General features: G+C 37.1%; 1 protein-coding gene across 1 annotated transcript in view; it reads left to right on the top strand.

Annotated features, from left to right (window-relative positions):
• The first annotated feature begins 1,479 nt into the window (after positions 1–1,479).
• Positions 1,480–26,027, top strand: part of limd1a (LIM domains containing 1a) — a 45,880-nt gene continuing 21,332 nt past the window's right edge. The window contains exons 1-2 of the mRNA XM_051865550.1: positions 1,480–3,184; positions 19,932–20,033. Of these exons, the coding sequence (XP_051721510.1) occupies positions 2,122–3,184; positions 19,932–20,033 (1,165 nt within the window). The 5' untranslated portion in view covers positions 1,480–2,121. The remainder of the gene's footprint in view (positions 3,185–19,931; positions 20,034–26,027) is intronic.

The raw sequence follows: 26,027 nt of genomic DNA, 5'->3' as shown, positions 1-26,027 counted from the left end.
CACAAGACAAAGAATAAATCACTCATTGCTCTTGACTGAATAACTTTTGTATAATAGTTTTAATAAGGATTAATCTGTTTCATGGCTGGTAAAAAATATTTATGGCCGGTAAATTTTCTTAAGTCACCGACCTCTGGCAGGTGTGGCAAAAAGTTAGTTTTAGGCCCTGGTTGTACTGAATACTGATATATTTAATTAAATGCCCCTATACTGTAAGTCTTTTAGACCCAACTGTGTGTCAATACTGTTCAACAACAATAATGCATAACCAGTGTCAGCAGGTCTACAGTGGCTCCAAAAAGCATTTGGACACTTTTAGTCATACTCACAAATATCTGAATGTCATTGAAGATACAAAATATCAAACCAAATATCTAGCCATATTGTGGGACGTGTGCTTGTAGGGAAAGCATTTCTGTCCCTCTTCACACCGCAGATAATGTTGCTGTGGAATGTTTGGCTTGTAGAGCTGATCACATGAGTGCTGTTATCCATCACTTCACTTCCTCTTCACACCATCATGGTTTGGTTTGGAGCTTCAGCTACTGGAACTTTCTGACATGTCTTCAGATGAGGTCATGTTGATGTGGCCTCCATGTTAACTACCAAACAACATGCACATCGTGTGTATTTGAGCACTTTTACATTGTGAGGAGTGTGATGTGAATATCATGCACTCATGTTCTGTAAAAAACAACAACAACAGCAATATGACAAAAGTTGAATAAATAGTCCCAACTTTTGAATAAATTACTAACTCGGATGGCTAGTTTGCAATAGTGTATGAGTAAAATGAGTCTATCAGTGCCAAGCTCAAATATGTGGAAGTGCAAATGAGATTTAAGCTAAAATAGGAAAGACTGTCAGTGAATAACATCTTAAATTTTGGTCTGTTCATCATCACAAAGAGCCTATCAAATGACTTCAAGAATTGGAATAGGTATAGTGCATGTTTTATAATTTTTGGGGCTCGGCAAGTATCATATAACATTATTTGAGCTCTTTGGAAGAAAGCCATTCAGGTTGGGAACATAAATGATGACAAAACTTTCATTTTTGGAACTAAATGTGAAACAATGAAAATGCCCTAATTAAATAAAACCTTTCTTTCATTCATTCATTCATTCATAAATGGATGAATAATAATCAAGGCTAATTCCTTTATGATATAACACAGGAGTTTTGTTTATCCTCATTTGGCATCCATCTCAAAATAAACGTTAGATGTCAAATTCTCTATAATATAGGCTATAAAATGAAGTGCTGGATTATTTTCATATGTGTTGTGGTGAACAAATTCCCTTCAATGTACTTTAATCATGTGAAATTACAACGCAACCGCATGATAGTAGAGAGTCCACTTCTCTTTCAAGTGCAAGCTCTCAAAACCGCTTAAAGCGTTCTCAAACCCCCCAAAAGACTGATCATGATTATTTATCATGGGGATCGTGAGAATCAACTCCCAGCGGTCGTGTTTTCCTCTTAGCGCGCTCGTGAACTGCACAGCTGGTCGCGCGCTCCTGCCAGTGTCTCGCGCTTCTTCATTCACACACTGAACTCGGCGCGAGCAGAGAGCAGCGAGGAGGCGGGAGTCGCTCAATCTCCCTCATTGAGGAGAAGAGTTTACTAAAGGAGCAGTTTAAACTAGCTCTCATCCGGTGTGGAGAAGATTTTACAGTTTCTGTCGGGTTTCGTTAGACTTAAACCGAGAGCTGCCTCCGAAACTTAACGGAGTCGCACAGTTTTGCTCGCGTCCGTTTCTTTTCAGTCAGTTTTTAGCTCGTTGGAGTTTTTGCCGCTGTCTTCAGTTTTACTAGATTTTATTCAGAGGCTGACAGATTTACTGTTCCTGTCGCGTTTGTTCACTTAGCGGAGTATTTTTTGCCGGGTCGGCTATTTTAGTGGATCTAATCTGTGTGATGTTTACTGTGTGGAAACTTAAACTTGTCACGTGGCTTTTTCAGTTTTGAGTGATCTTATTATCCGTGGATTTTCACAGGTGAATAACTCTGAACAGCTGTTCCCCATCAGTTTTCCCTCTTCAATGGTTTGACTAGGAGATCCTCCACGGACAGTAGTCGTTTTAAAACTTATACTTTCTGAGTGTTTCCATTTGCAAACATGGATAAATACGACGATTTGGGACTTGAGGCGAGTAAATTCATCGAGGACTTGAACATGTATGAAGCATCGAAGGATGGCTTATTTCGCGTGAAGAGAGATGCAGGAAACAACCCGGATTTTGAAGAAACGAGGAGAGTTTTTGCCTCAAAAATGACCAAAATACACATGCAAAAGCAGCAAGAGGAGATGGCAAGAAGCGAAAGTTTGCCAGCAAGGATCAATGGAAGTAATTCAAAAGTGTCAGATAACACATTTAACACCAAAGACAGACCACCCATCAATAGTTATAGACAGGGGGGTGAAGCAGCAGCCAAACCACCCATCATGTCTGGACCAATGGTTGGCACCGCCAATGTGACTCAATACATATCTTATGAAGGACAAAAACATCATTCAGCCGGCTTACACGAAGGATCCAGCAGCAGGGGTTATGACAGTAAGGAGACTGGAAATGCTGTTAACCCGGTACCAGTGCCAGCCCGGGCATCACCCTCAACCAGCCCCCCTGGCACATGGGCGTCAAGAAGCGGTTACCCCTCTCAGGTGCCATCATCTCCTTTCTCGAACAGTTCTAGCTCACATGGAGCTCATTCTCCAGTGTCCCAGGGCTTCTCTCAAACCTTTGCCCCATCAGGGAAGTCTCCCTCACAGTCACCCACAGGAACATATAGGGATTCATATCACCAGGCTCTTCAAGTTAGCCCTGGCCAACCCATCTCTGCCCAGTGGTCTGCCAGTGGACCAACATACCAGAACGGGGCAGCTCATAACATTGGCACCCCCTCCCTTACCCAGGTGACCCCACCTCCACTGTCCCATGGAGGGAAGCAAGGTGAGCCACTTCAACCCAGTAACCCAACAACGGCTGTTTCCACACCGGCGGCCCCTGTTGAGTCGTCCCGTGATGAGTCTTCCAGCCCTTCTCGGGCACTCAAACTGCCATGCCAGACCCTCCAAGTACAGACAGATCAGGGGCCATCTGCGGCTGAAATAAAATTAGAAGCTCTAACTGAACGGCTGGAAAAGGAGATGGACGTCCAGCCAAAGGCTGAGTACTTTGGTAAGCACAACGTGATCACTGCCAGTGTGTTTTTCTATTTATCTTTTTCACATCTGCAATAGTATTTAGTAGCTTGCTGATTGAAAAACCCTCTGCCTGTTTCCACTTGACCTTCCCTCCATATATGTGTGTGTGGTTCTTGCCACAATGAGCCATATAGTCAATTGTGTGTGTGTGAGTGTGTGAAAGAGCGATGTAGATCCCTGCTGCCGGTGCCTTTCCAGGCTTTTTCCTTTCCAGAAGCTATTCCTGGGCCTGCATTCTTCCTCATCTGTTGTTAATTTCTTTTATTTCATCACGGTTTAATCACCAAAGGCAGACTTTGCTGTTACCTCTTTTCTTTTTTTCCATTGAGTTAGGCTGAGTATGTTTTCCTTGAAAAGTTTAAGTTAATGGAGATTTCTCTCTAAGGAAAGTTTCCTCCCTGTCGCGCAGTGCCTGCTGAGTATGAAGCCACCCTAAACTAACATTGCCACCCCTCGCCCCCTCCTGTAGGTGGGCCGGCAAAACAAATCTATATTCATTCACATTTGCCTCTGCAAAAGACCTGCCAAATGTCTCTTGCAGGCTATATCGCAAAACCAAACACATAAGGTATTTTATTATCTTTCATGCTTAATGTTGAGATTAGTTTCAATTTATTTTAGTGACAAGTTATTGACATAAGAGTAAAAGGATTTTTGGTTAAAGTTCAGGAGCTCAGGGAAGATGGGATATTTAAAGGGGTAGTCCACCTGTAAATGAAAATTCTGTTGTTAATTCAACCTCATATATTTCCAAAACAAAAGCTTCTTTCTTCTGTGGAGCATAAAAGAGGATATTTTTGAGAAATGTCTCAAGGTGTGTCCCAGTTCACATACTTATGCACTATTCTATAACGTTAAGTACAAATAGTGTGAGTAGTGCGTTCACACAGAAAATTTCAAAAAGAAAAAGTGAACTTTAAATACCCGGATGATACACTAAGTTAAAGTGTGGAATGTAGGACACTTCATGCACTCAACTGTCACAGCTTTAATTACGTTGCGGAAGAGGAGGGGGGATCAGACTCCGATGTTTAATGACAAAATAAATGTATAAAATTTATACACTACATGGATGAGTACATAGTGTATATTGCGCCATTTGGGACGCAACTTCAGTGTCTTTTTTGGAAGTCAGTGGTGTCCAGTTTTGTTTGGTTTCTAACATTCATGTATTTTCTTTTGTGTGCCGCAGAAGAAGTTAGTCTTACAGGTTTGGAATGATGTGAGAGTGAGGAAATGATGACAGAATGATAATTTTTTGGTAAATTATCCATTTACTGTGATGCAAAATTCACTAAGAGTGACTTTCACCCAGTGTCTTTATGGGTTTATTTTTCATAAAAAATAAATAAATAAATAAATAAAAATGCTATATGGAGATATATAATAAAATTTCTCATACCGTGAAATAATATTTTGGTCATATCGCAATATGACCAAAATCTTATTTCACGGTATGAGAAATTTATCTCCATGTAGCTATTTTTATTTTATTTTTATGAAAAATAAGAACAAAGAAGCAAGTTAAACACAGTAGGAAAAATACAACAGAGCAAACAACCCAACTCAAGTTGGGTTGAAAATTGACAAACCCAGTGATTGGGTTGTTTTAACCGAGTGGTTGGGTTAAATAAAACGGCCCAGCACGTTGGGCAAACATTTATTGTTTAAAAATTACTATATGTCTGGCTTAAAATGAGCCCAAAATAGGTTGGAAATTAAAAATCAGACACATTATTACTAAAGGCAACAATAATATTCAAAAGGTGAACATTTATTAATAAGCAATTTAATACATGTTAATTGTTTAATTATTATTCATTAAACTTATTGATAAATGTTAATTTATTAAACATATTAATAAATGTTAATTTCCAAAATACTTTGGGTTCATTTTAAGCAAGCAATACAGTTATTTTTAAGCAATAGTTGGGTTAAATAAACCTGTAGACTCAGGTTGGTCAAACATTTAACCCAACCGCTGGGTTGTTTTTAACCCAGCATTTTTTAGAGTGTAGGTTTATTTAATGTTGTAAGAAAAACTACAGAAATTGAATAATCAAGTGTATAACTAATAGTCTTCACTGTGTGAAAATTATATCCCTTAAAAAACGATAAGTGTTGCATAAAGCCTTTCGTCATATAACATAAGGTTCGAAAAACTTCACCTTAAGTGTTACACGGAGTGAGCAGGTTCAATCCAAGTCTTCTAATGAGACACGATTGACCGCTTTATATGATAAACAAATTGTAATTTAGGCATTTATTCACATAAACTTTGATGAAATTACATACGTAGCACATATGGTCAATGGAAGAGCAAACGTGCGTGCATCACACACAAAAACAAACCTCATTGGTTCTTGCGCTTACACACACTTTCGAGCTTCGAAACAGCCTTATTCATATGGATGTCTTTCAATGAATGGACATAAATGATGAGAGAATATTAAAAATATCTTTATTTGTTATTCAAATATGAATGAATGTCTTATGGGTTTGGAACGACATGAGGGTGAGTGAATGATGGCAGAAATCTCAATTTTGAGTAAACTATCAATTTGAGTTCCTTGTCTGGTCTTTCTCTTTCATATTTGGTTTTATTTTTTTATTTTTCCTTATCCATCTTATATTTTCTGTGAAAACATGTCGCGATCGGTATTAACAAATAATGGCAACAGTAGAATTGTACAACGGCAGAACCTGGGTTGCTGTCGTGAAACACTTAACGGTTTCTCTTACCTAAGAGAATAGTTTAAGGGATTATATGCAATACCCTTAAGTCATTCCCTTAGTTAAGGGGAAATCACGCCTTAAGTGTCATACTTAAAGGAAAAACTTAAGGTGCTTTATGCAACCAGGGCACTGATTCTAATTAAAGATACAAGTGATTCAGTCAAGAGCAGTGAGTGATTTTGTCTTTGTATTTTGTTGTTTGATTAACGTTAATAAAGAGACAGCCATTTATTATGCTGCTGTCCCTTTAAGACCAGATGCACAGATCCAATATAATAACCAGTATAACTAATTTAATACTAATATACTAACCAATATTATAATTCTCAACATCAAACACGTCCCACTCTTTATTTTGTCATTCATGCATGTCTCTTTATCAGTCTCACATGTATTACTTTAAGTAGTACTGTGCTAAGCGGATATATACATACGCTTAAGAAACGATATAGTAAAATCTCTAATGATAGACACTTTATACCGCAGTCACGATGTATACCGTCATAACCCAGCCCTAGTTTTAGGTCACAGTTAATTTTCATAGCACGTTTTTTTGTTTTTCAGCCATATTTTCAGTGTTTTGTTGTACAACAAAGTACAAACCATTGAATGGACTGTACTTTCATCCCTCATAGCTTCAGTTTCATCTGCTTCAAATTAAATATGCCATCTATCCTGAGTGAGGTCCATAAAAACTGTAACACTTTGGCGCCTAAGTAGACTACTAAATTACGTAAAGAAAACGTGGGTGGTCTCTGAGTGTGAGTCACCACGTGACAAAAGGACACACGAGAAGGAGCAGAATAACAGAATCTCATTTGGACCTTATTAATGAGCACATGTTCCTAAACTAGCTCAGTATTTTGGCTTTACTGGATAACTGGTGGCAAATGTTGACATCTGATGTGCTTCTCTTCACATGTTCCAGTTCCACTCATGTCTTGCATAATAGATAGGTGAAAAACAGCAAAATGAATCATTTCCTTCTGTAACTAAATAGATTACTGAGAGGTTTTACTGTCATATATAGATATATATAGTGCATTGAGGCATCAGTGAAGAATATTTCTCAGATGAAGAACGTGATGGTCCAGCAGTCCCTAGTTGCTCTTGCTCTTGCCACTGAGCTCTTGTAAATCATCCTGTCTTTGCTATAGGAATTTCCTGCTGGAAAAGCACAGAGCCATCATAGTGTGTGGGAAGTATCTTTAGCATTTGTTACTGTGATTGCAGAAAAGATACAGATATACAATGTAGACAATGTAGATATACAAAGCCTACATAGACGCACAAATAGTTTCCTTTAAGTATGTCTCTGGACATTGGTTGTTTATATGTGCTGTATGTGATCACTGGGGAATAGCTGGTTTAAATTTAACTATTAAACACATGCCGCGCAGCTCACATCCTCCTGACCTTTGTACTGTACTCTGGCTTGAAACTGTCACTCGCTCTCTGATTCATGCCAGAAAATAGATTGTGTGACAAACGCTGCCTTTGGCCTTGCATGAACTCAAAATCAAGGATTTTTTATGTAAACTGAAGAGTGGGTGATTAAAGTACCTTGCTTTCATTGTCAACCCCACACATTTTTCTTTTTTTAAGAGCTCTCAAAGCCTCGGAAATGTCAAACATCATTCAGGCCATTACAAGTGTTATTTGAACAATGGTTTTTGATATTTCTGAAGAAAATGGAAATGGTGTAACCTAAGTATCACCAATGGACCCTTTGAACAGATTGTGATGAAGTGTTAACACTATACATCTAGCAGAGTTTTATATATATGTAAGCAATAAGGTACTTGAGGCTAGTGCTGTATCATGAATAGGTCACGGCTGAAGGGCGTTGTTAGGCACGACGCAAAGTGGAGTAACCCCTTCAGCCGTGACTTATTCAAGATACAGCACTTTCATAAAACGGTTACCACACAATACAAATATTAAAGCCAAAAATATGTATCAATGCAACTTTCATGAAGTAAACTTTCACTAAAAGCCTTCCTTCCGCCGGAAAAAATAGTCCCTGGCCGTGAACAGCAACAGAAGTTACATTATTACGCTATTAGTCTTTATGAGTGTGTCAGTCAGTAGTGAAGACTTTTACATTGAAAAGACTGAATTGTTGTGAACACAGAACAAGACGCAACTGACAAATGCTTTGACTAGCGCTGTCAGTCACGGGAAAACCCCTTAACTGTTAAAAGGACAAGATAATACATCAGACATTTAAACAGATGCTTTATTATGAACATAGGACTGACCTGAAGGAAAATGCTAAATCTGAATGCAGGTAATAAACTCGCTCACTCGATCTCTTTCTCACAATGCTCTTCTACATAATACAGTAAGATTCAATGAACAATATCAATTGAGAACAAACAGTTTACGTTGCTAAGAGTGGTTGCTAAGGGTGTTGTGTAGTGATACACAGAACCGTTGGGTGAAGCGGTCATAGCCGTGTTTCATCGTGAATAAAACACACCTATTGACCAATTAGAATCAAGGACAGGAACTAACCATTTTATATATATATATATATTTATTTATTTTTTTTATTTTTAAAAAAAAAAAATGTAAGTAAGACTAAACTTTGTTTTATTACCTTGGTATAAAATGACAGAAAACTGGTCAACACTGCTTTTTGAGTGTTTCTAATAAAACGGCTGCAGGAGTGACTGCAAATTTGACATCTTTCTCTCTTCTGACTACCATAATCAAGCTCTCGATATGTTTTTCCTCTTTTGGAAAGTCATACACTCTAAAAATGCTGGGTTAAACAACCTAAGTTGGGTTGAAAATGGACAAGCCCGGCAATTGGGTTGTTTTAAACCAGTGAATGGGTTGCTTTAATGTTTGCCCAACCTGCTGGGTAGTTTTATTTAACTCAACTATTGATTAAAAATGACTGCATTGCTTGCTTAAAATGAACCCAAAGTATGTTTAAAATTAAAAATTTTAAAAATTTGAAAACCCAACCGCTGGGTTAAAACAACCCAGTCATTGGGTTTGTCTGTTTTCAACCCAACTTGGATTGTTTTTAACCCAGCATTTTTTTAGAGTGTAGAAATGCTATCGTGGATTTTATCTTTTGCAATTGGTTTCAAATGGGAATGTAAAAACTGTAGGAGTTTCTATTCACCACTATAGGAGTTTACCCAACTTGACATCTTCTGCTTCTGAGAACCCCAGAAATGTGAAAATTGTCCATATTAGTAACAATGCCTGCATTAACAAACAGCACTAAATAGTAGTGAAACGATTCTCTCATTTTCCCAGTGCATCGTCTACATATCCTGATGATGCATCGATCTTGAAACATGGATTTTTGAATCACAAATTGTTTATTTTGCTCAATAATCGATTTAAAATGCTAAGAAACGAATAAATCATTTTATGAATGAACGTATCATCTGTAGCATTTTATTATTAGATAAAGAACCTCATGTTATGCAGAGGTGTGTTATAAAATGTTCTTTATAACAAGAACAAATAGGGTTTTTCTTACTTTTCTGTAAATAAAAGTTAGGCTAGTATAATATTATTTGGGAAAGTGCATGAAATTCTAAGTTAGTCTAGTATCCATAAAATCATTGTATGATTAATGCATCTAGAACACTGTAATAAGGTTGTGTAGCCTATACATTAACACATTCCTACACAATGTTGTTGTCGTTAACATGAACTAATAATACTTTTAAAGCCTTTTAAATTTCTGCATATGCCAATTTTATAGGCTATTAAATTAAAGTTACGCAGAATCATTAAGAACATAAACTAAAATCCAACAATGGACAAAATGGGTTTTTTTGCTCCACTCTCTGACCCCCTGAAGGTCGCTGTGTAATTCACACCCAGACTAAGACACATTAGGGGAAGCATTTAAATAATCTGCAGAATCTAATCGTTAATCGAATCGCATTGACTTTTATTGTGAATCGTCTTGAATAGAATCGTTCTTGAATAGAATCAAAAAACCTGTGAATCGAATCGCTTCGCTGTCTTCTCAAAGAGTCACAGCCCTACTAAATAGTGTAATATTATACTTGCCATTGGACTGTATTGATGACCAAGCTATTCTGTTTACACCCTAAAGAAAAGAGGCAAGTGAAGGCCTGAAGGATGTTTCTGCATACACCTGTGTCCTGTTGATGTGTTCTGGATGCTGAGTTGGCAGTAAATGGCATAATCATCCATGCTGGTGTTTATAGTCTCAGTCTGACAGCTGCTGCACCGCAGGGATGTTCAGGAATGTCTGGATTTTACAGAGTAGCTAAACAAGGACAAAGAGCTGATGATAAATTACAAGACTTTAGTGAAGTCTAATGGTGGTTTCGCCTCTGCTGACATCCAAATGGTTGGCGTCCCCCCCTGTCTGGAGTCGGTTATGCTTGGCTCTGTTTTGTTTTGGAAGAGACACTGGATGAGATGTGAGTTGGGGGTGGAGGGAGTCCCGCCTTGTGCACACAGACACACCAGCAGCAGACATTCATGCTTTGTGCCCTGTGCTCTTTTGATGAAGGATTCCTTAATCTTCCTGTCGACTAGATGGCTTTATCTTAATTGTTGTCTAGGATTCTTGGCTTCCTGTCCCATAGCTCTTGAGTTCATGTCCTGCTCTCCTGAATGGCTGTACTTTGGGTCCAGAATTACTTTTTGGCCTACCTCCCAGTGGTGGGTGAATGTGCCTGCTATAATTTTTTAAGCCCTATTCATACAGTAATTGATTCTCATGGGGACGTTAGGTAATTTCAGCATTTACAGTGGCTGGTCAATTTTATTGCCATCCAAATCTGTGTTTTTCTCCCATGACCACCGTAAAAATTCCCAGCCGAATTACCTACTGTTTTTTTTTACAAACACCAAGGTTTCACAAAAGCCTTGTTCAGATTGTCAGTCCAAATCTGATTTTTGTGCTTATACTATTGAAATCCGATCAGATTTAGCTGTGTGAATGGCAAAAAATCACATGTCATTGTCATGTTGTAAATAAGACAACATCTGTATTGAAAACCCCTCCATGTTGCGGTTGTTGTTGTTTTTGGCACTGTCATTGCCATAGAAACCAATGCAGATATTCCGGAAAATGAAAGAGCGCCATGAGACGCACAAATCGGATCTGAACAGTTGCAATACACAATGTGGAAGTCAATAATTTCAGATAAGATTCCAATTGGCTACACAAATAATCGGATTTGGACTGACAGTAGCCGGGTTTCCATTACAGATTTGGGCAAAACTTTTGCGATATTTTCTAAATGTCAATAAATGATTGCAAAATGAAGGTGTTTCCTTTAACTGATGTTATGCGACTAAAACGTATTTTTTTCCTCTCGCAATAAGTAATTACAAAAATCATGGAAACGGATGTTAGTTGCACCAGTCATTATTTTTAATCGAAGGAGACGTAGGCGTGTTATCCAAGCATTAATGGCAAGGAAAGCCCCTTATACTTGGGAGTGGCCACGTATGAGGTGTTTCTGGGTGTTTCTCACTCCCGTCTGCTTCAAGGTCTTGATAAATTGTGGCTTTTCTTTGTTGTTTAGAATCCAGTATTCCCATAATTTTTTTATGAGTAATTATGAGTTTAATAAAGAACCCTGTCTCATCTTCTGTCCAAACATACAACACCATCTTTAAAGAATGATGGACTTTTACATACGTCAGGTGACCTGTAAATGCGAAAAACGGTTTCCACTGCAGTTTTGCAGAATATTCCTTTTTCGAATTGTCTGAAAAACCACCGTATGTGAGCGTAAAACTTTTTTTGTGATATATGGGAGTTTTTGCAAAATTGACGTGTTTCTATTGGCCATATTTTCAATTCGCAGTTTCAATTTGCGAAATTTGAAGGGTAATGGAAGCACAGCTAGTGTGAACGTAGCCTTATTCTACAAAAAGGGATCAATCCATAAGTTTTGTAAATACTTTTTTGACCACTGCCAAGCACTAGTGTTGTCACGGTACCAAAATTCCAGTAGTTGGTACCAATACCAGTAAAGTTTTACGGTTCTCTGTACCAATTTCGGTACCACAGGAAAATCTGTTGGAACTATTTTACTATTTTATTTAACTAGCCTGTTTTTAAAAACATATTAAATATGATGGTAATCATACATATAAATATTTGGAGTGTGTGTATGTTTGTGTGTGTATATATACCTCAATGACATAAATTTTGAAATATAAAAAACAAATGCTCAAACATCCATTTTGAAACAGACATGCGTGTTTATTTTAGCTATTCCTTCAGTGAAATGACACACTACAGCCTGTAAAAATATTAAATAAATATCAGTAAATAATGGTAACCTAAAAAATAAGAAAGTTAAGTATTATTGTAAAAAACATTCGTTTTTTATTTCCACTCAAAGATGTGTCATATAGCCTACTGCTCTGCTCTTTGAGAGGGATGAGGGACACGAGCAGGAAAGAGACCATTTCTCTTTAATAATATCTTCATGTTATCTCTTGATGTTACAAGCAACTGACACTTGTTGCAAAAGGTGAAGTGCGAGTTTTATCCTCCGCAGGGGCAAGACATTCAGGCTGTGTTAGATTTAGCGCTGCCAGAGAAAGCGAATCTAAAAATCACTGGCGTGTGTGAAACGCGCTATACAAATCAACTTGACGCTCCTTATCAAGTCTGATAACAAGCACAAACTGTGTTAAATAGAAACTGACGTGCAAGCAAAAAGGTTTCTGTCCTACGGTGTTTTTTCTACTTTACCACAGTAAAGAATGCGAATATAATAGGCCTAAAAGCGAACTGGTATCGTCACAATTTCAAAATTTCAGTACCGACTTGGTACCGAAGTACCGGTACTTTTGACAACACTACCAAGCGCTGTACAGTAATTGTTGCATTTCGCAGTTGTGGCAGTACGGAAAAACGAATGTGTTTTTTTTTATGCTGCGTGGCCGGATGGAGGAGGGAAATAAATTATCCGGAAGTAGGAACTGCGTATATAAGGAAGAGTTGTAGGAGAAAAAAACAAAAAAAGGGAGAAGCAGGTTACCTGAGACAACCACCTAGTTTTGTGAGATGGAATACATCGCTGCTGTGTTTGGGCCAGGCTGGATCGCTAAAGCAGATGACGTAAGTTGCAGGGGCAATCACTGGAGTGCGGCTTGTTGCACCTTTGGACGCTGGCTGCAGAGCGAAGTAGTCTTTTTGGGCTGACGAGTGCGATCGAGCTGTCCGGGTGAATTCCTGTTTTACTACAGCCCTTAATTAAACAACTTCATCCGATAAAAACTTTTCCTCCCTGCCATTATCGGCCAGAGCTCAGCGCTCATCTCCCACACACACACACACACACACACATACACACACACACACACACACACCGTTTCACCCCACACAAACGCAAATATAATGAAACATTCATGCATCCACTTTCACGAGACATTTTCTGATCATGTTGTTTTGTTTGATTTAATGCCAATGTAGACAAGTTTTTTTTCTCAATAATATTGTTGTGATTTAGTTTTCTAATGGTTCATGTGGTTTTTTTTCCCCCTTTCCTTCTCATTATTTCTCTCACTCTTGTTGAAGTGTTGAATCTACCGAGGTTTTCAAGCATCAGAGATACTTCTACCTCATAAGCAACAACTTTTACTGTGTTTTCTTTGTTTTTTTTTTATCCTTAGTGTTAAATAACAAATTGATGAAAAGACTATTTTTGAACTTGAGCCAAAGTGCTAAATTTTTCTCTTGTTGACTGGTGAGAATATAATTGTGAAACTGAACTTGAACTTGCTTTGACCTTTTTTTTTTTTTTTTTTTTTTTTTTGCTTCCTTTCTTGTTGATTTGGTGAAAATATAACTGAAACTGAACTTTCTTTGTGTGGGACTCTGATTTATGTTTGTAATCGGTGGCTTAAAGAGCTATTTTGTGAAAAAGAAAAAAAAAACGGTATTTGTATTATTTGACAAGATTGAGCTTGTCTGGCGCCCGAACTATGTAAAGTAATTTAGATTGCTAATTTAAATTTTCTTTGGGCCCTCCACTGTTACACAGTAATGTGTACGCATTTTAAATATGGACACTTTTATTACTGAAATGCTAGAAACTGTTTACAAGAATAATGTCATGTCACCGCTCCACTACAGTGAGTGGGAGCTGTTAAGAATAAACAGGAAAAAGAGATCAAAAGTGGGCCATTATTGTAATAATTTTTTTTAAATATATTTATTATATACATCTATATAAATTAGGGCTTGCACAATTAATAATTTTACTACTTGGCAGAAAATCAGAAAATCACTACTTGGCATAGTGCATCAGTTTTAATCAAATCAAATTTAATTAAATAATAAACAGGATATTATTTTCCTAATATTTAAATTGAATGTAAATTTTATTTATTGTGCAAGCAATAACAGACATTTTGTTTACAGCTGAGAGCTGACAATCATGTGACTGACCACATGAGCCAGTTCAGTTTATTATGTGTTTATTATTATTATGTGTCTGTTCCTAGTACAGTACGGGACAGCTGGCAAGAAACTTTGTTTTACCCACTTGCCAAAACTAATTTTTAGTTGCATGTGGCATTTGGCACGTGTAAATTTAGCACCCTGGCTATACTAACATGATTGTATTAATACGCACATGTGGGCTGGCGAATAACAAAAACAGATCCAGATGTAGTGCTGGTGCTCATGGGAATCTATTGATTGGTCATGCTAGTTCTCAAGTGGCTACATTCACTGGTTAATTGTTCTTGTGAGCTGATATAGACTTGGAGATGATATAGAATAGAATTGATATAGAATTGTAGATCAGTTGAAAACACTTGAGTGTGAATGTGAGCACATTCCTCTGTGTATTTCATCTGTTACCGTGTGTTAATTCCACACAACAGGATGCCTGTTAGAAATCAACTCCACATAGTACATGGTATATTATTTATTACGGGATCAGAGCAGACAACACACTCTCATGGCAGTTCGTAACTATTTTACGTTTGGTGGCTAAATCGTATGAATTTGTACGATCTCATTCGTACCACTCACTCTCATTGTACCTCGTAACAGTTCCGTTTTCTCCTGAGATTAGGCTGGTGCAGCTTTAGCGCTACTGACAACACACGTAACATGCTCGATTACAACAGAAAATCATTTTGATCTGTCCCACAGTTGCAGTAAAAGTGGATGGAAAAATGGTGCAGGTTAAATTATTGGTTAAATTATCAATACATAATAACTGTAACTTTTGCTATTAATTTTTTCAATGTTTTATTCAAACAGAAAGTAGTTGTCCTGATTTGCAGGTGTCACACTCGTAACTAACAAAATGCACTATGAACACACCTGTATTGAGCACATTGTGACTGACATCCGTATTCTAATGCTGTGTGAACGCAGCCTGTATGTTACCGTGAATAGTGTTGAATATGATTTACTTCAGTGCATGGTGCCAATTATAATCTGAAATACACTTGTATTATTTATTTGCAAAATGTTGCTTACACCAACCTGGTGATACAAGTGCATTTCAGATTGGCCTGTTAGGGCCCTGTGATTTCCACGATGCAGAAAACATGGACAGAATCATGAAATCCAGTCATAAAAATGGAATTTACTGTATGGCATGGAATGTCACTGAATTTGTCCAAGTTTTGATGAATAAATAAAAAGCAGGTCAGTACAGTTAAATCAGATCATGATATAGACTAGTGTCTGTGAATATTAAACTGCAAAAACACTATTTAAATATGAATCCTGCATGCTCTGCGTGTCTCTGTGTGAATGAATGGTGCAGACGTGCGGTTTCATTTACCTCACACACACACTGAAGCACGCGTGACGCTCGCAGTGTTTTCAGCCTCTGCCGCCTCACTATATGAGGACATGAACACTTGAACTTCATCTCTAGAGCTGCTCTGAGAGTCTCTTCATCAGCATTTTACGGTTTCATTTGAGAAAAACTATCATCATATCATAAAGACATAAACTCAAAGGTCTTCACGGCAACCCTTCAAAATAAAAGCTAGCTTGAAGAAATTGTGACAGAAATATATTACTTTTGTACAGTAGAATTTAGCTACGTCTCAATGTAATAATAATGCTAACGCTAATATAATAATAATGATAATAATAAATTATTTAAACTTTATTTTTTTCAAGCAATAATAACAAATTTTCTTCCATGTTTTAATTTTAACAGTAAAGCTCTGTTGTACAGCACTTTGTTTGACAAAAGTTTGTTTAATATCATGATTAAGAGATAAATTAAATTAATGTTTTATGCCTTCATTCGATTGCCAGAAAAATTTAAATACACAACACAGAATTTCTGAAAAAACAAAAACAAAACATTTCATAGAAATTATTATTTTATTTTGTTATTTTAGAATTTTTATGAATTCAATTAATTAGACATGCTTTTTGATTATTAAAGTTTAATTAAACCATTAAAATGGAATCCAGACAACCTAAAACAGAAAACAGAATTTGGTAAAAAATAAAAAGGAATTTGAGAAAAAAAACATATTTCATGAGGCCCTAAAATGTTAGATTGTTGTTAAATTGTATAAGTTTCGTTATTTCAATTAATTAGACCTGCTTTTTATTACTAAAATTTAATTTAACCATTAAAATGGAGTCCAAAAAAATTAAAAAGGGGGGGAAAAAAAACAGAATCCAGAAAAATTCAAATGGAAAAAATGGAATTTGGGAAAAAATAAAACGGATTTCATAGGGCCCTACACCATGCACTGAAGTAAATCATATTCAACACTATTCACAGTAATATACAGGCTGCGTTCACACAGCATTAGAATACGGATGTCAGTCCCAATGTGCTCAATACAGCTGTGTTCAAACAGCATTTCGTTATTTACAAGTTGTATTATTTATTTGCGAAATGTTGCTTACACCGACTTGATCTACACGATCTACATTTAGTTTCATAGGTCTATATGCACACGAACAACATGACATATGGGAATTAAAGAATTCCCATACCTCAGATGCCGCGATCATTGGGGATGAACACAGTACGATGTGTCAACGCATTCCACACAAATCAGCTTATTTACATAATGGACGTCACTGATTATGTCAATGTGTCATGCTGGCCCTAATTAATTATTCCTTACAAAAATGTAACATTCTCCAGTTGTACTGAATCCAGACTCAGTTTAAAAGTGCTACAAAATGGTGTTTCACTTCAGTTGCTTCTTTCAGTGAAAAGCCTCTTTGTGAAGCAGATGTGGATCTGATGGTATTTGTGTAGAAAGTCTGACTGTGGTGCGTTTGGACCAGGCTTAGCTGAGTGGGCAGAACTTGTTAGCATGATGTTTGCTGAATACCAGATGAAACAGAGGCTCTTTTGTGTGGGGCCAGCGCTGGCCCTCCCTCTGTTTAACGCTGTTATCTCAGCTCATGCTTACTTAAATGCTCTCCTAGCACATATGCCACGTAGACCAGCCTGAACCTACAGACATGGACAAAGAGCCTCTTGTGTTCGCAGCTCACCTTCCTCACAGCCAGTCTTGTGATTTCACTTGAGCTGGACAGTTATCTCGAGCTCATCTTAATGTAATGTTCTCTGAAGGTCATAAGGGTCTGGCTGTTTACTAATTAGCTCTCACATTACCATCTGATGTGTGTGTGTGTGCTAATGTGAACATCAGAAGTATAGTGTTACTCTCGGTAAGCAGCAAGCTCACAAGAGAAACAAACAATATTTTCAGTTCTCGTCAGGTATTTAGAATTGATATTTTCTTTGCATTGCATCAGTCAATATATCAAACTTTAATGCACCATTTCTTTTTAGTGCTTTATTCGCTGTGAATGCAATATTGACGCAGTATTGCACTATTACTACTACTACAGTTACAGTTGTTCTATACATGGCAGAAGGAAAATCCCTGTCCACAAAATACATCCCAATATGGCTATTTAGTCATTAGCGCTGTATAATAACCTGCAATAGGCAAATAAATCTGGAATTACACAAAAGTAAAAAATGAAGAGAACAAAGCCAGTTACTGACCTGTCAAATAGTTAACTTGTGAAAAATTGTAGTGTTGTAAGATCTAGCGTTAGCATGTAACATATATAAACTTTAAAAGTTTCCCTTGTACTGTTTGCTGGTATAACTTTAAAATAAGCTAAACTATGATTGCATTTGGACACAGTTTCTCATGATCTTTCTCATGAACCTTTTGATCTAAAACCTTAAATGTTTGAAATTAGTGTCTGGTCTAGGAAAACTGACATGTTCACGTTCAAATAATATTAAAAAAGATTCTGTAAGCATATTGCGTCAATTGTTTTCTTTGTAATAATAATGCAGTGAAACTTTGCCAAATTGTGCCGACATCATTTTTGGCCAGGCTTTCATACAAAGAAATTATGAACACATGCAAAAACAATAGAGAACCAACCATTTTAAACCTACAAGTAAGTGTATTTTTATGATAGCAGTAACTATACACACACACACATATATATATATATATATATATATATATATATATATAGCTAATTAGTCTCTGCTTTTGTTTCTATTTTAATTTTTTGACTAGTGAATTTAACTTCTGCTTTAAAAAGCATTATTTTATTTTTAGGTTGTAATGTTACAATGTCAGAATGTAAAGTAACTTTCTCTTTTTTGCACATCTGTAGGCCTATTAGTGTGCCAGACTACATGGTTACATTCACTATATTTGTATTAATAGCTTTCAATATAAACACTGTTTGTAGGACAACATTAGGCAGGATGTTAAATTAAGATTTTTAAGAAGTAAATAAAGATTTTTTTTTTCTAAATCTAAATAGAAAAATGTAGAAAATACAGAGATATCGCCATTTAGCCAAAAAATACAGAGATATGACTTCTTGACCTTATCGCCCAGCCCTAGTGTCCATCCAAGTGCGAGGAGGCGACTCCTTGCACTTGGATTGACACATATACACAAAAGTATGTGTATTATAAAAGAGAAATCAATTCTCAACTATCTGAAATGCGCCTCTCTCTGTGTGTGTATGTGTATGTGTGGCTGTGCACACAGATAACAGCGTGTGAGTACTGAATTAAATTCTCTTTTGCCTCTTGTAGCACTGGAATTGTTTAGAATCTATTGAATGTGTAAACTGGCAAGACAAAATATGTGCAAATTATAAAACTTAACTCTATGGTGGTTAAACTTACAATTAATCCACAAATCACACGTGTGCCAAACCGTGGGGCTGGATATGGATCACGGATCAACCGCAATCCGTTTAGTTTTGTTCATTCATTTTAGTTGATTAGTTTGGCATCACCTGCATTTAGATGGGTTTTCTGTAATTAACATATTGCAATAGTACATAGTGCACAAGCTTTATGTTGAGCCTCAAATGACAAGGAAACTTATATTAATGTTAATATTACTAAGCAGATCCCCACACTAATTTTCTCGAATGGCTCGGGTGTTTCAGAACGTGGAGCTGCACGCAGGAGGGTTTGGTCATTTACTCATAGAAGCACAGACAGACAGAGAAGAAGAGGGATAATAACATTATCATAAAAATTATTTGATATGTATTTGTTGTAAATAACAAAATATTGTTAAACGCACAAAACGAATAATGGGAAGTTGGCATATTTTAAAAGAATTTGGGCACATTTATTTCAAATTACCCGAGAACCGAGGCTACTAATATCAGACCTGACCTGTGTCCGAGGCGCTCGAACCCGCCCGGGTCTCAGGATCGAAGTGGACCCATGAAGATCTAGTCTGCCATGGACTGAAGCACTGGTAACTGAGTGTGCTGTTAAATCAGGCCTGTGTCAGTCAGAACAAACATTATTGTGCTTAGTGTCACAACACAGCTGACCTCTGCAGTGCTCCCACTCCTCTGCAGCACTGCTCTCTCTCTCTCACTCTTTTACCAAGTTCTTCTTACTTATTTTTAATTTACGTTGATGACGTGCAATATAGAATGAAATTGAAAGTGTGACCCGGTCTGTTTTCTTGCTCTCTTGCAGGAAGTTGTGTGAAGTGCAACAAGGCTGTTTATGGAGCCAGTCAGGCGTGTCAGGCCATGGGCAGCCTGTACCATGACAGCTGCTTCACCTGTAGCGCGTGCAGTAAGTGTCTTGTACAAACCCATCTCACACATGCGCCCTCGTTCTGGTTACATCTTCAGTATGTACATTTCACACTTGCATTGCCTTCATCTTGATTACATTATAACTCATGATAAATCAGAGATGATTTACTCGCAATTTACTTGTTAAATTTGATTCATTTCTGTGAAACAGTTATAACAGTCTGTTAAAGTGAATCCTTTCAAAACTTTGATTTCTTCATTTAGAAATGCTTATGGAGGACTCATAGTTTTATATTTTAAAATGCTATATAATCATGTACATTACCAGTCAAAAGTTTGGAATAATTCAGTTTTTTTAATGTTTTTGAAAGAAGTCTTTTATGGACACCAAGGCTGCATTTATTTGATCAAAAATACAGTAAAAACTGTAATATTGTGAAATACTATTAAAATTTAAAAGAACAGTTTGTTATTGTAATATATTGTAATATATTTTAAAATGTAATTTATTCCTGCGATCAAAGCTTCTGTGTCACATGATCCTTTAGAAATCATTCTAGTTTGCGGATTTACTGCTCAAGAAACATTTCTGATTATGATATATTAGGGGTGTGACGATCTCGCGAGATTAAAATGTGACAAGATTTCTCGTCGAGATGGAAAGCTGTCTTGCAATATTGCCATGACGGAGTGTGAGAGTGAAATTAGTATAGAATATGCCACCGCTACATTTACATTACACCTCCACTGTTGTTTTGCTTTATATAGAAATAAAAACCATTTAATTTAGTTGGATAATGGTCGCTTCAGTTCCATCCAGCTCATCCAACACAAGCTGCAGAGTCATACGTAGTGCAGCAGGAATCAAGAGTTCACTGATCACGTGACGAGATGACTGACGAGACCATGGCGGAGGATTCAACAGAGCCTAAGCATCTGACAAATGTCTGATCTTGTAGAATTTGCACTCAGCGCCGCCGCTCCCTAGTCACAGAGTATGCGTGATCGCGAAATCGAAAGCAAAAATAAAACGCGAGTGCACATTCAAACGTGAATTCAATACCCCGCATTTTGAAAATGGCTCCTTGATGCATGCAAACATTTCCCAATATAAAAGCTATCTTAGTCTGGGCTGTGTCGCTGTAACCATCTCTCAGCTCTGTATCATGCTTGAGGAAAAATTTGGTCTCTATTTGCACTTTGAATATTGAGAGAATTCTTTTGATTATGGTTGCACTTATTGCTTGCACTTAAGACTAGGAGAAAACTGTTTTTCATTCTTATTTATACTGTTTTTATTTCTATGATCAATTTGTGGAAAGGAGTTCAGTTAGGAGGTCAAAAGTTGTAGAAGCTCATAAATCATGTACAGTAAGATCTGAAGAGACTCGTGTGAGAGAAGCCAGTCAGTTTGTGGCAAATCCTTTTGCAGTGCTTGAGTATTGTTGTCTTTTACTGCATATGATAATTCACACTCAGAAAGTAGAACTGAAATGACTTTCATTACAAGATGATTAGTTAAAACATTTCAAATGCACCTGCAGACTATTTTTAGTCATGTATTTCGTCAATGACCATTTCTTAAAAATACTGTGCAAAAATCTCATCTTGTGTCTCGTCTCGTGAGCTAAGTGTCTCTTCACACCCCTGTTATTAATGTTGTAAACAGTTGTGCTGCTTCATATTTTTGTGGAAACCCTGGTACATTTTTCAGGATTGTTTGTTAAATGGACAGTTCAAATAACAGCATTTATTCAAAACACAATACAACAATCTTTTGTATCTTATAAATGTTTTATTATAACTTTTGACAGCACAGCGTTTTTTCAGTTGAGACACTTTGCTTGTTATGATACGGAATATCCACAGAAGTGTTACTAGTATCTCATCTCACAGATAGTTTGTTTTAGTACTGTTTCTATATAAAAATGTCGATACAATGTAAAGTATTTGCTCTGGCTCTTGTTTTAAATTATTTAGTTCTGTTATTATGCTTGTTGTTATCATCTGTTGACGTTGTACAAGCAGAATGTGGCGATTGGTTCTTGTTGTATTTGTCCCGCAGCTCCTCCGCTGTGATTGGATGGCTGGGTACAAAGTGACAGTGATGAGCACAGCGTTTTACCCAAAGTTGAACATTCTTCAACTCTCGGCAATTGGTAAAAATGCAGAGCGCTCAGTGCTTCAGCGTGAAATAGACGCTCAGCGCCTCGTTATGCTCCTGGCATTTTAAAAAACGTGGCTCTCCCATTGAAAACAATTGGAAAAATATGCTAGCAGCTTTGATGGACACACAGCCTTATGATGGAATTATTTTTCCATGTTTGTTGCTAGCATGTAAGTGTAGGATGAATTCAGGTTGATTGGGACAGTTTTTGCAATTGAGATGACTATGAAAATGTGTCCTGATCAACCTGAATTCACCCTTGTGTATGTGTTGGAGTGACTGTCATATTTAGTCTTGAGGAAGCAGTAGGTCTGGGCAGTGCTTGATCTCAGTTTGTCCGTGCTGTGTGAGTCATTTGTGTTTTTAGCTTGTGACTCGGGAATATATGTGTGTGTGTTCAGAGCATATAGGCTGACAGGAAACAGAGTGGGGTCTGAGTGAACTAAACTAAACAGAACTCATGTTCAGATAAACCTTCATTCCATGCATTCATCCAGTCTTGTTTCCTCACACTTTATTTAGCTCTGTTCTGGCCCCTGGGAATGGGAGCTATTTGAAGGAAAATGAGCATTCCTGAGCTTCTCCTCTGCATGACTGCCTTTGACCCACAGCGTCGCTCTCTGCAACGGCTCTTTTGTTCTCTGTGTGTGTCCAGAGCCTTGTTATGAGCGCAGTGAACGTGTCCACCTGTTTACACGGATTACGAGACTAAAGATAGTGAGAATGCGCGGCTCATAGTTGCGCGGGAGAGAGCAGTTACCCTGCTGGAGAGGAATGCAGGGGAGCGTGCGAGTGAGGTGGGCTGACGGCTCAGATGAGCGGAGGGAGGAATGTCTGATCTGTTATGTCAGCTGGAGCCAGAGAGGGAATGAGAGAAACAGGTGTTTGATCTCTTAGGTCAGAGCGCAGTACGTAAACGAAGACCCCAATGCTTGGCTAATGCAATGCAAGTTCATAATACCACTCTGTGTACATACCACAGAAGCATGGAAATAGGAGTTAGTTTCAAATGTCTGTGCTGTTAAACCAGATGTGTTTTTCAGATTGCTTGCTATAAACGTCAACAAATTTGCTCGTTGCTGAAGAAGAAAACCATTCGAATACCATCAATGGAACAGAGTAATCAACTGATGAAAAATCTTAATGAAAACAAACATAACTCATAAAATAGTGCTGAACTTTAATACAAAAATAAAAAATGGTACTGAACCATGAAAATGTACTGCACTTTTTAAATATAAATATTGATATATTAATTATACCTTGATCATTCATGTTAGTTCATAGTGCAGTAACTAATGTTAAGAGATACAACTTCAAAATGAAAAAATGTATTCGTAAATATTGAAATTAACAATACTTTTATTACGCTTAGTTAATGTTAAAAAATGGACTGATATAGTAGTGTTACTAAGTCATATAAATCCAATCAGTCATGCTTAAAGATGGTGATTGTTAAATAACTACACAAAGGCCATAGCCGTGAAATTACAAACATGTCATCTGAGGAGTACTTTTTTTTTTTCTTTGATACCCGTTGTTTTGCTTTATTTGATGTTTGATTCATTGCGGGTTCCTTCTTACATCACACTCCGGCGATCCCTTATGCGTTTACGCACATGTGCAGTCTTCAAACACTCTTGATTGCTGACACTATAACATATAATATATAATACGCAGGACTTGACATAAACACCCGCCAACCCGCCAAATGCGGGTAGATTTCAGCTGTGGCGGGTAAGACAGCCACTCCCACTAGCCACTTTGGCGGGTTGAATATAATTTCAGCCTACAGCCTAATGAAAGGTAGCCAAGCTCGTCCTATCACAAAATTACATTTCGATCACAATTCTTTATCGATTAACTTGCTGTTAGTGAAGGCGGAATCGGTGGAATCGCGTTGAATGACACACAACAGAAGCGCTCTCTCGCGTGCGTGCTCTCTCTCTGTCACGCGCACGATAAGTTATCCTTGCACCTGAATAGTAAAATACACGCGCACACACAGTCAAAATGTCCATCGTGTGGAGTATATCGCGTGAATACAGTCGGTTACGGCTTAAGTGGACGTAAACAGGTGGGTGAAAACAGATATCGTTGATTTAACGATCTGATATTATCGAGTATGTCCCTCACTTTACAAAAACCAAACAAAAACACACCCATTGAGTGCAGGCATGCACTACGTGACGTAGTCTAGTAGGTTAGACTAGTGCGTGTGCATATTTCGAGTGTAAGCTTTCACTGCGTGATTTAGTCTATTAAAATGCCTTTAGAATGCCCCAGAATTCAAGATAAGGGGCAAAAATGCCCCTGTATATATTTCATATTTATATCATTTAATATAGTTAACCAATATTACACACAGAGCGCCGTTTTTCTCCAAATATTAGCATGATTACAAATGTGATATTGATTTTATTCAGCGTACAGTTTAATGAACAAGAACTTAATATCAAGTGACTTACATTCAAGACACCATATCGCCTGTTTCGCTGTATTTCGCCAACGAAAATAGTTCTAAACAAAGTCCACAGCATTGTTTTGTGTCTCTGAGCAACACTTCCTGAATGAATCAGCTATTTGAATGTAGAATCTCAATGACTCACTCATTAATAGTGATTCGCTGCCACCTACTGGTGGGTTTAATTTCACTTTTAAAGTGTCTTTTCATTTTTTAAATAATTTCAAATAACAGTATTTAATGTTTTATATTTTCAACATTTCAAAACATTATTTATGCATCTGTAACTGCTCTTGACTGATTAACTGTAATAAAGTTTAATCTATAGCTAAATAGTAATACATTAGATTACAATTTCTGTACCTAAAAAAAATCTCCTGTTTAAACCTACATGAAAAACTTGAAAAGCACTGTTTATTTCATTTATATGTTTGTTCTGCTTTATTTATTCGTGCTATTACTCGTAATTTGATTATTTGTTACTATTTTATTACTTACTGTTTATTTGTCTAATAATATTTAAAATATAAGTGAGTTAATCTAGTAGCTTTTGGTGTCATAACCCTATTTATTAAGGTTAAATGTAACAAAGACAATGAAAACAATAGCTATGCTTATTTTATAGGCCCATTTTCTTGACTTTTACTTTTATTAACTTTTTGTTGTGGGGCCAGTGAAAATTTTGGTGGGGCAAGTAAAAATATGAACCACTGGCCCGACCGGGCCAGTAAAAAAAATCCTTAGCGTTGAGCCCTGCACATTGAGATGCCAAAAAAAAAAACATATAGTACAGTACACGGATCCATTCAGAATTACTAAACACAGCAACATGCACATGACAAATCAAAACATTTTCCTGAATGTGTGTGGAAACAACGTGAAAGTACTGAAATGTGTATGTGCATAAAAGCAATGTGCGATCAGTGATCGAGAGCGCACATACACACGGTTTGTATGCGCATCAATAATAACGGACTCATGCAAGTTTACTGTACGACTCCTGGACACTGCAATCATCTTTACCTTTGTTACCTGAACGGTTGTTTGAAAATATGTAATTACTGTTTCACTTTCTTTATTCTCCATGGCAGTCAGGTGTCAGAAACGGAAAGTTGCAGAGCTCTGCTTTGTGTCCCGGGGTGACCAGGTATTTCTGCTTTTCTGTAAGCGCCATCTACAGAGAGATAGATTTTGCATTTTCATTCAGCCCATCTGCACAATTGGTCTGAACAAACAAACTGTCTGCGAAAAAGTTTTCATGACAGACATTTGTATTGGTGTGAACAGGCCTTTATCCTGCATTATTATATGGCTATTTGTCAAATAAAAATAGATACTGTATTTCCAGGAAAATAAGTTGCACTGGGTCAAAATTGCATTGAGAGGACAAAAAACACACA

This window comes from Ctenopharyngodon idella, chromosome 16, assembly GCF_019924925.1.
Source record: "Ctenopharyngodon idella isolate HZGC_01 chromosome 16, HZGC01, whole genome shotgun sequence".
NCBI lineage: Eukaryota > Metazoa > Chordata > Actinopteri > Cypriniformes > Xenocyprididae > Ctenopharyngodon > Ctenopharyngodon idella.
The sequence above is the reverse complement of the archived record's forward strand: the minus strand, read 5'-3'. Positions and strand labels throughout refer to the sequence as shown.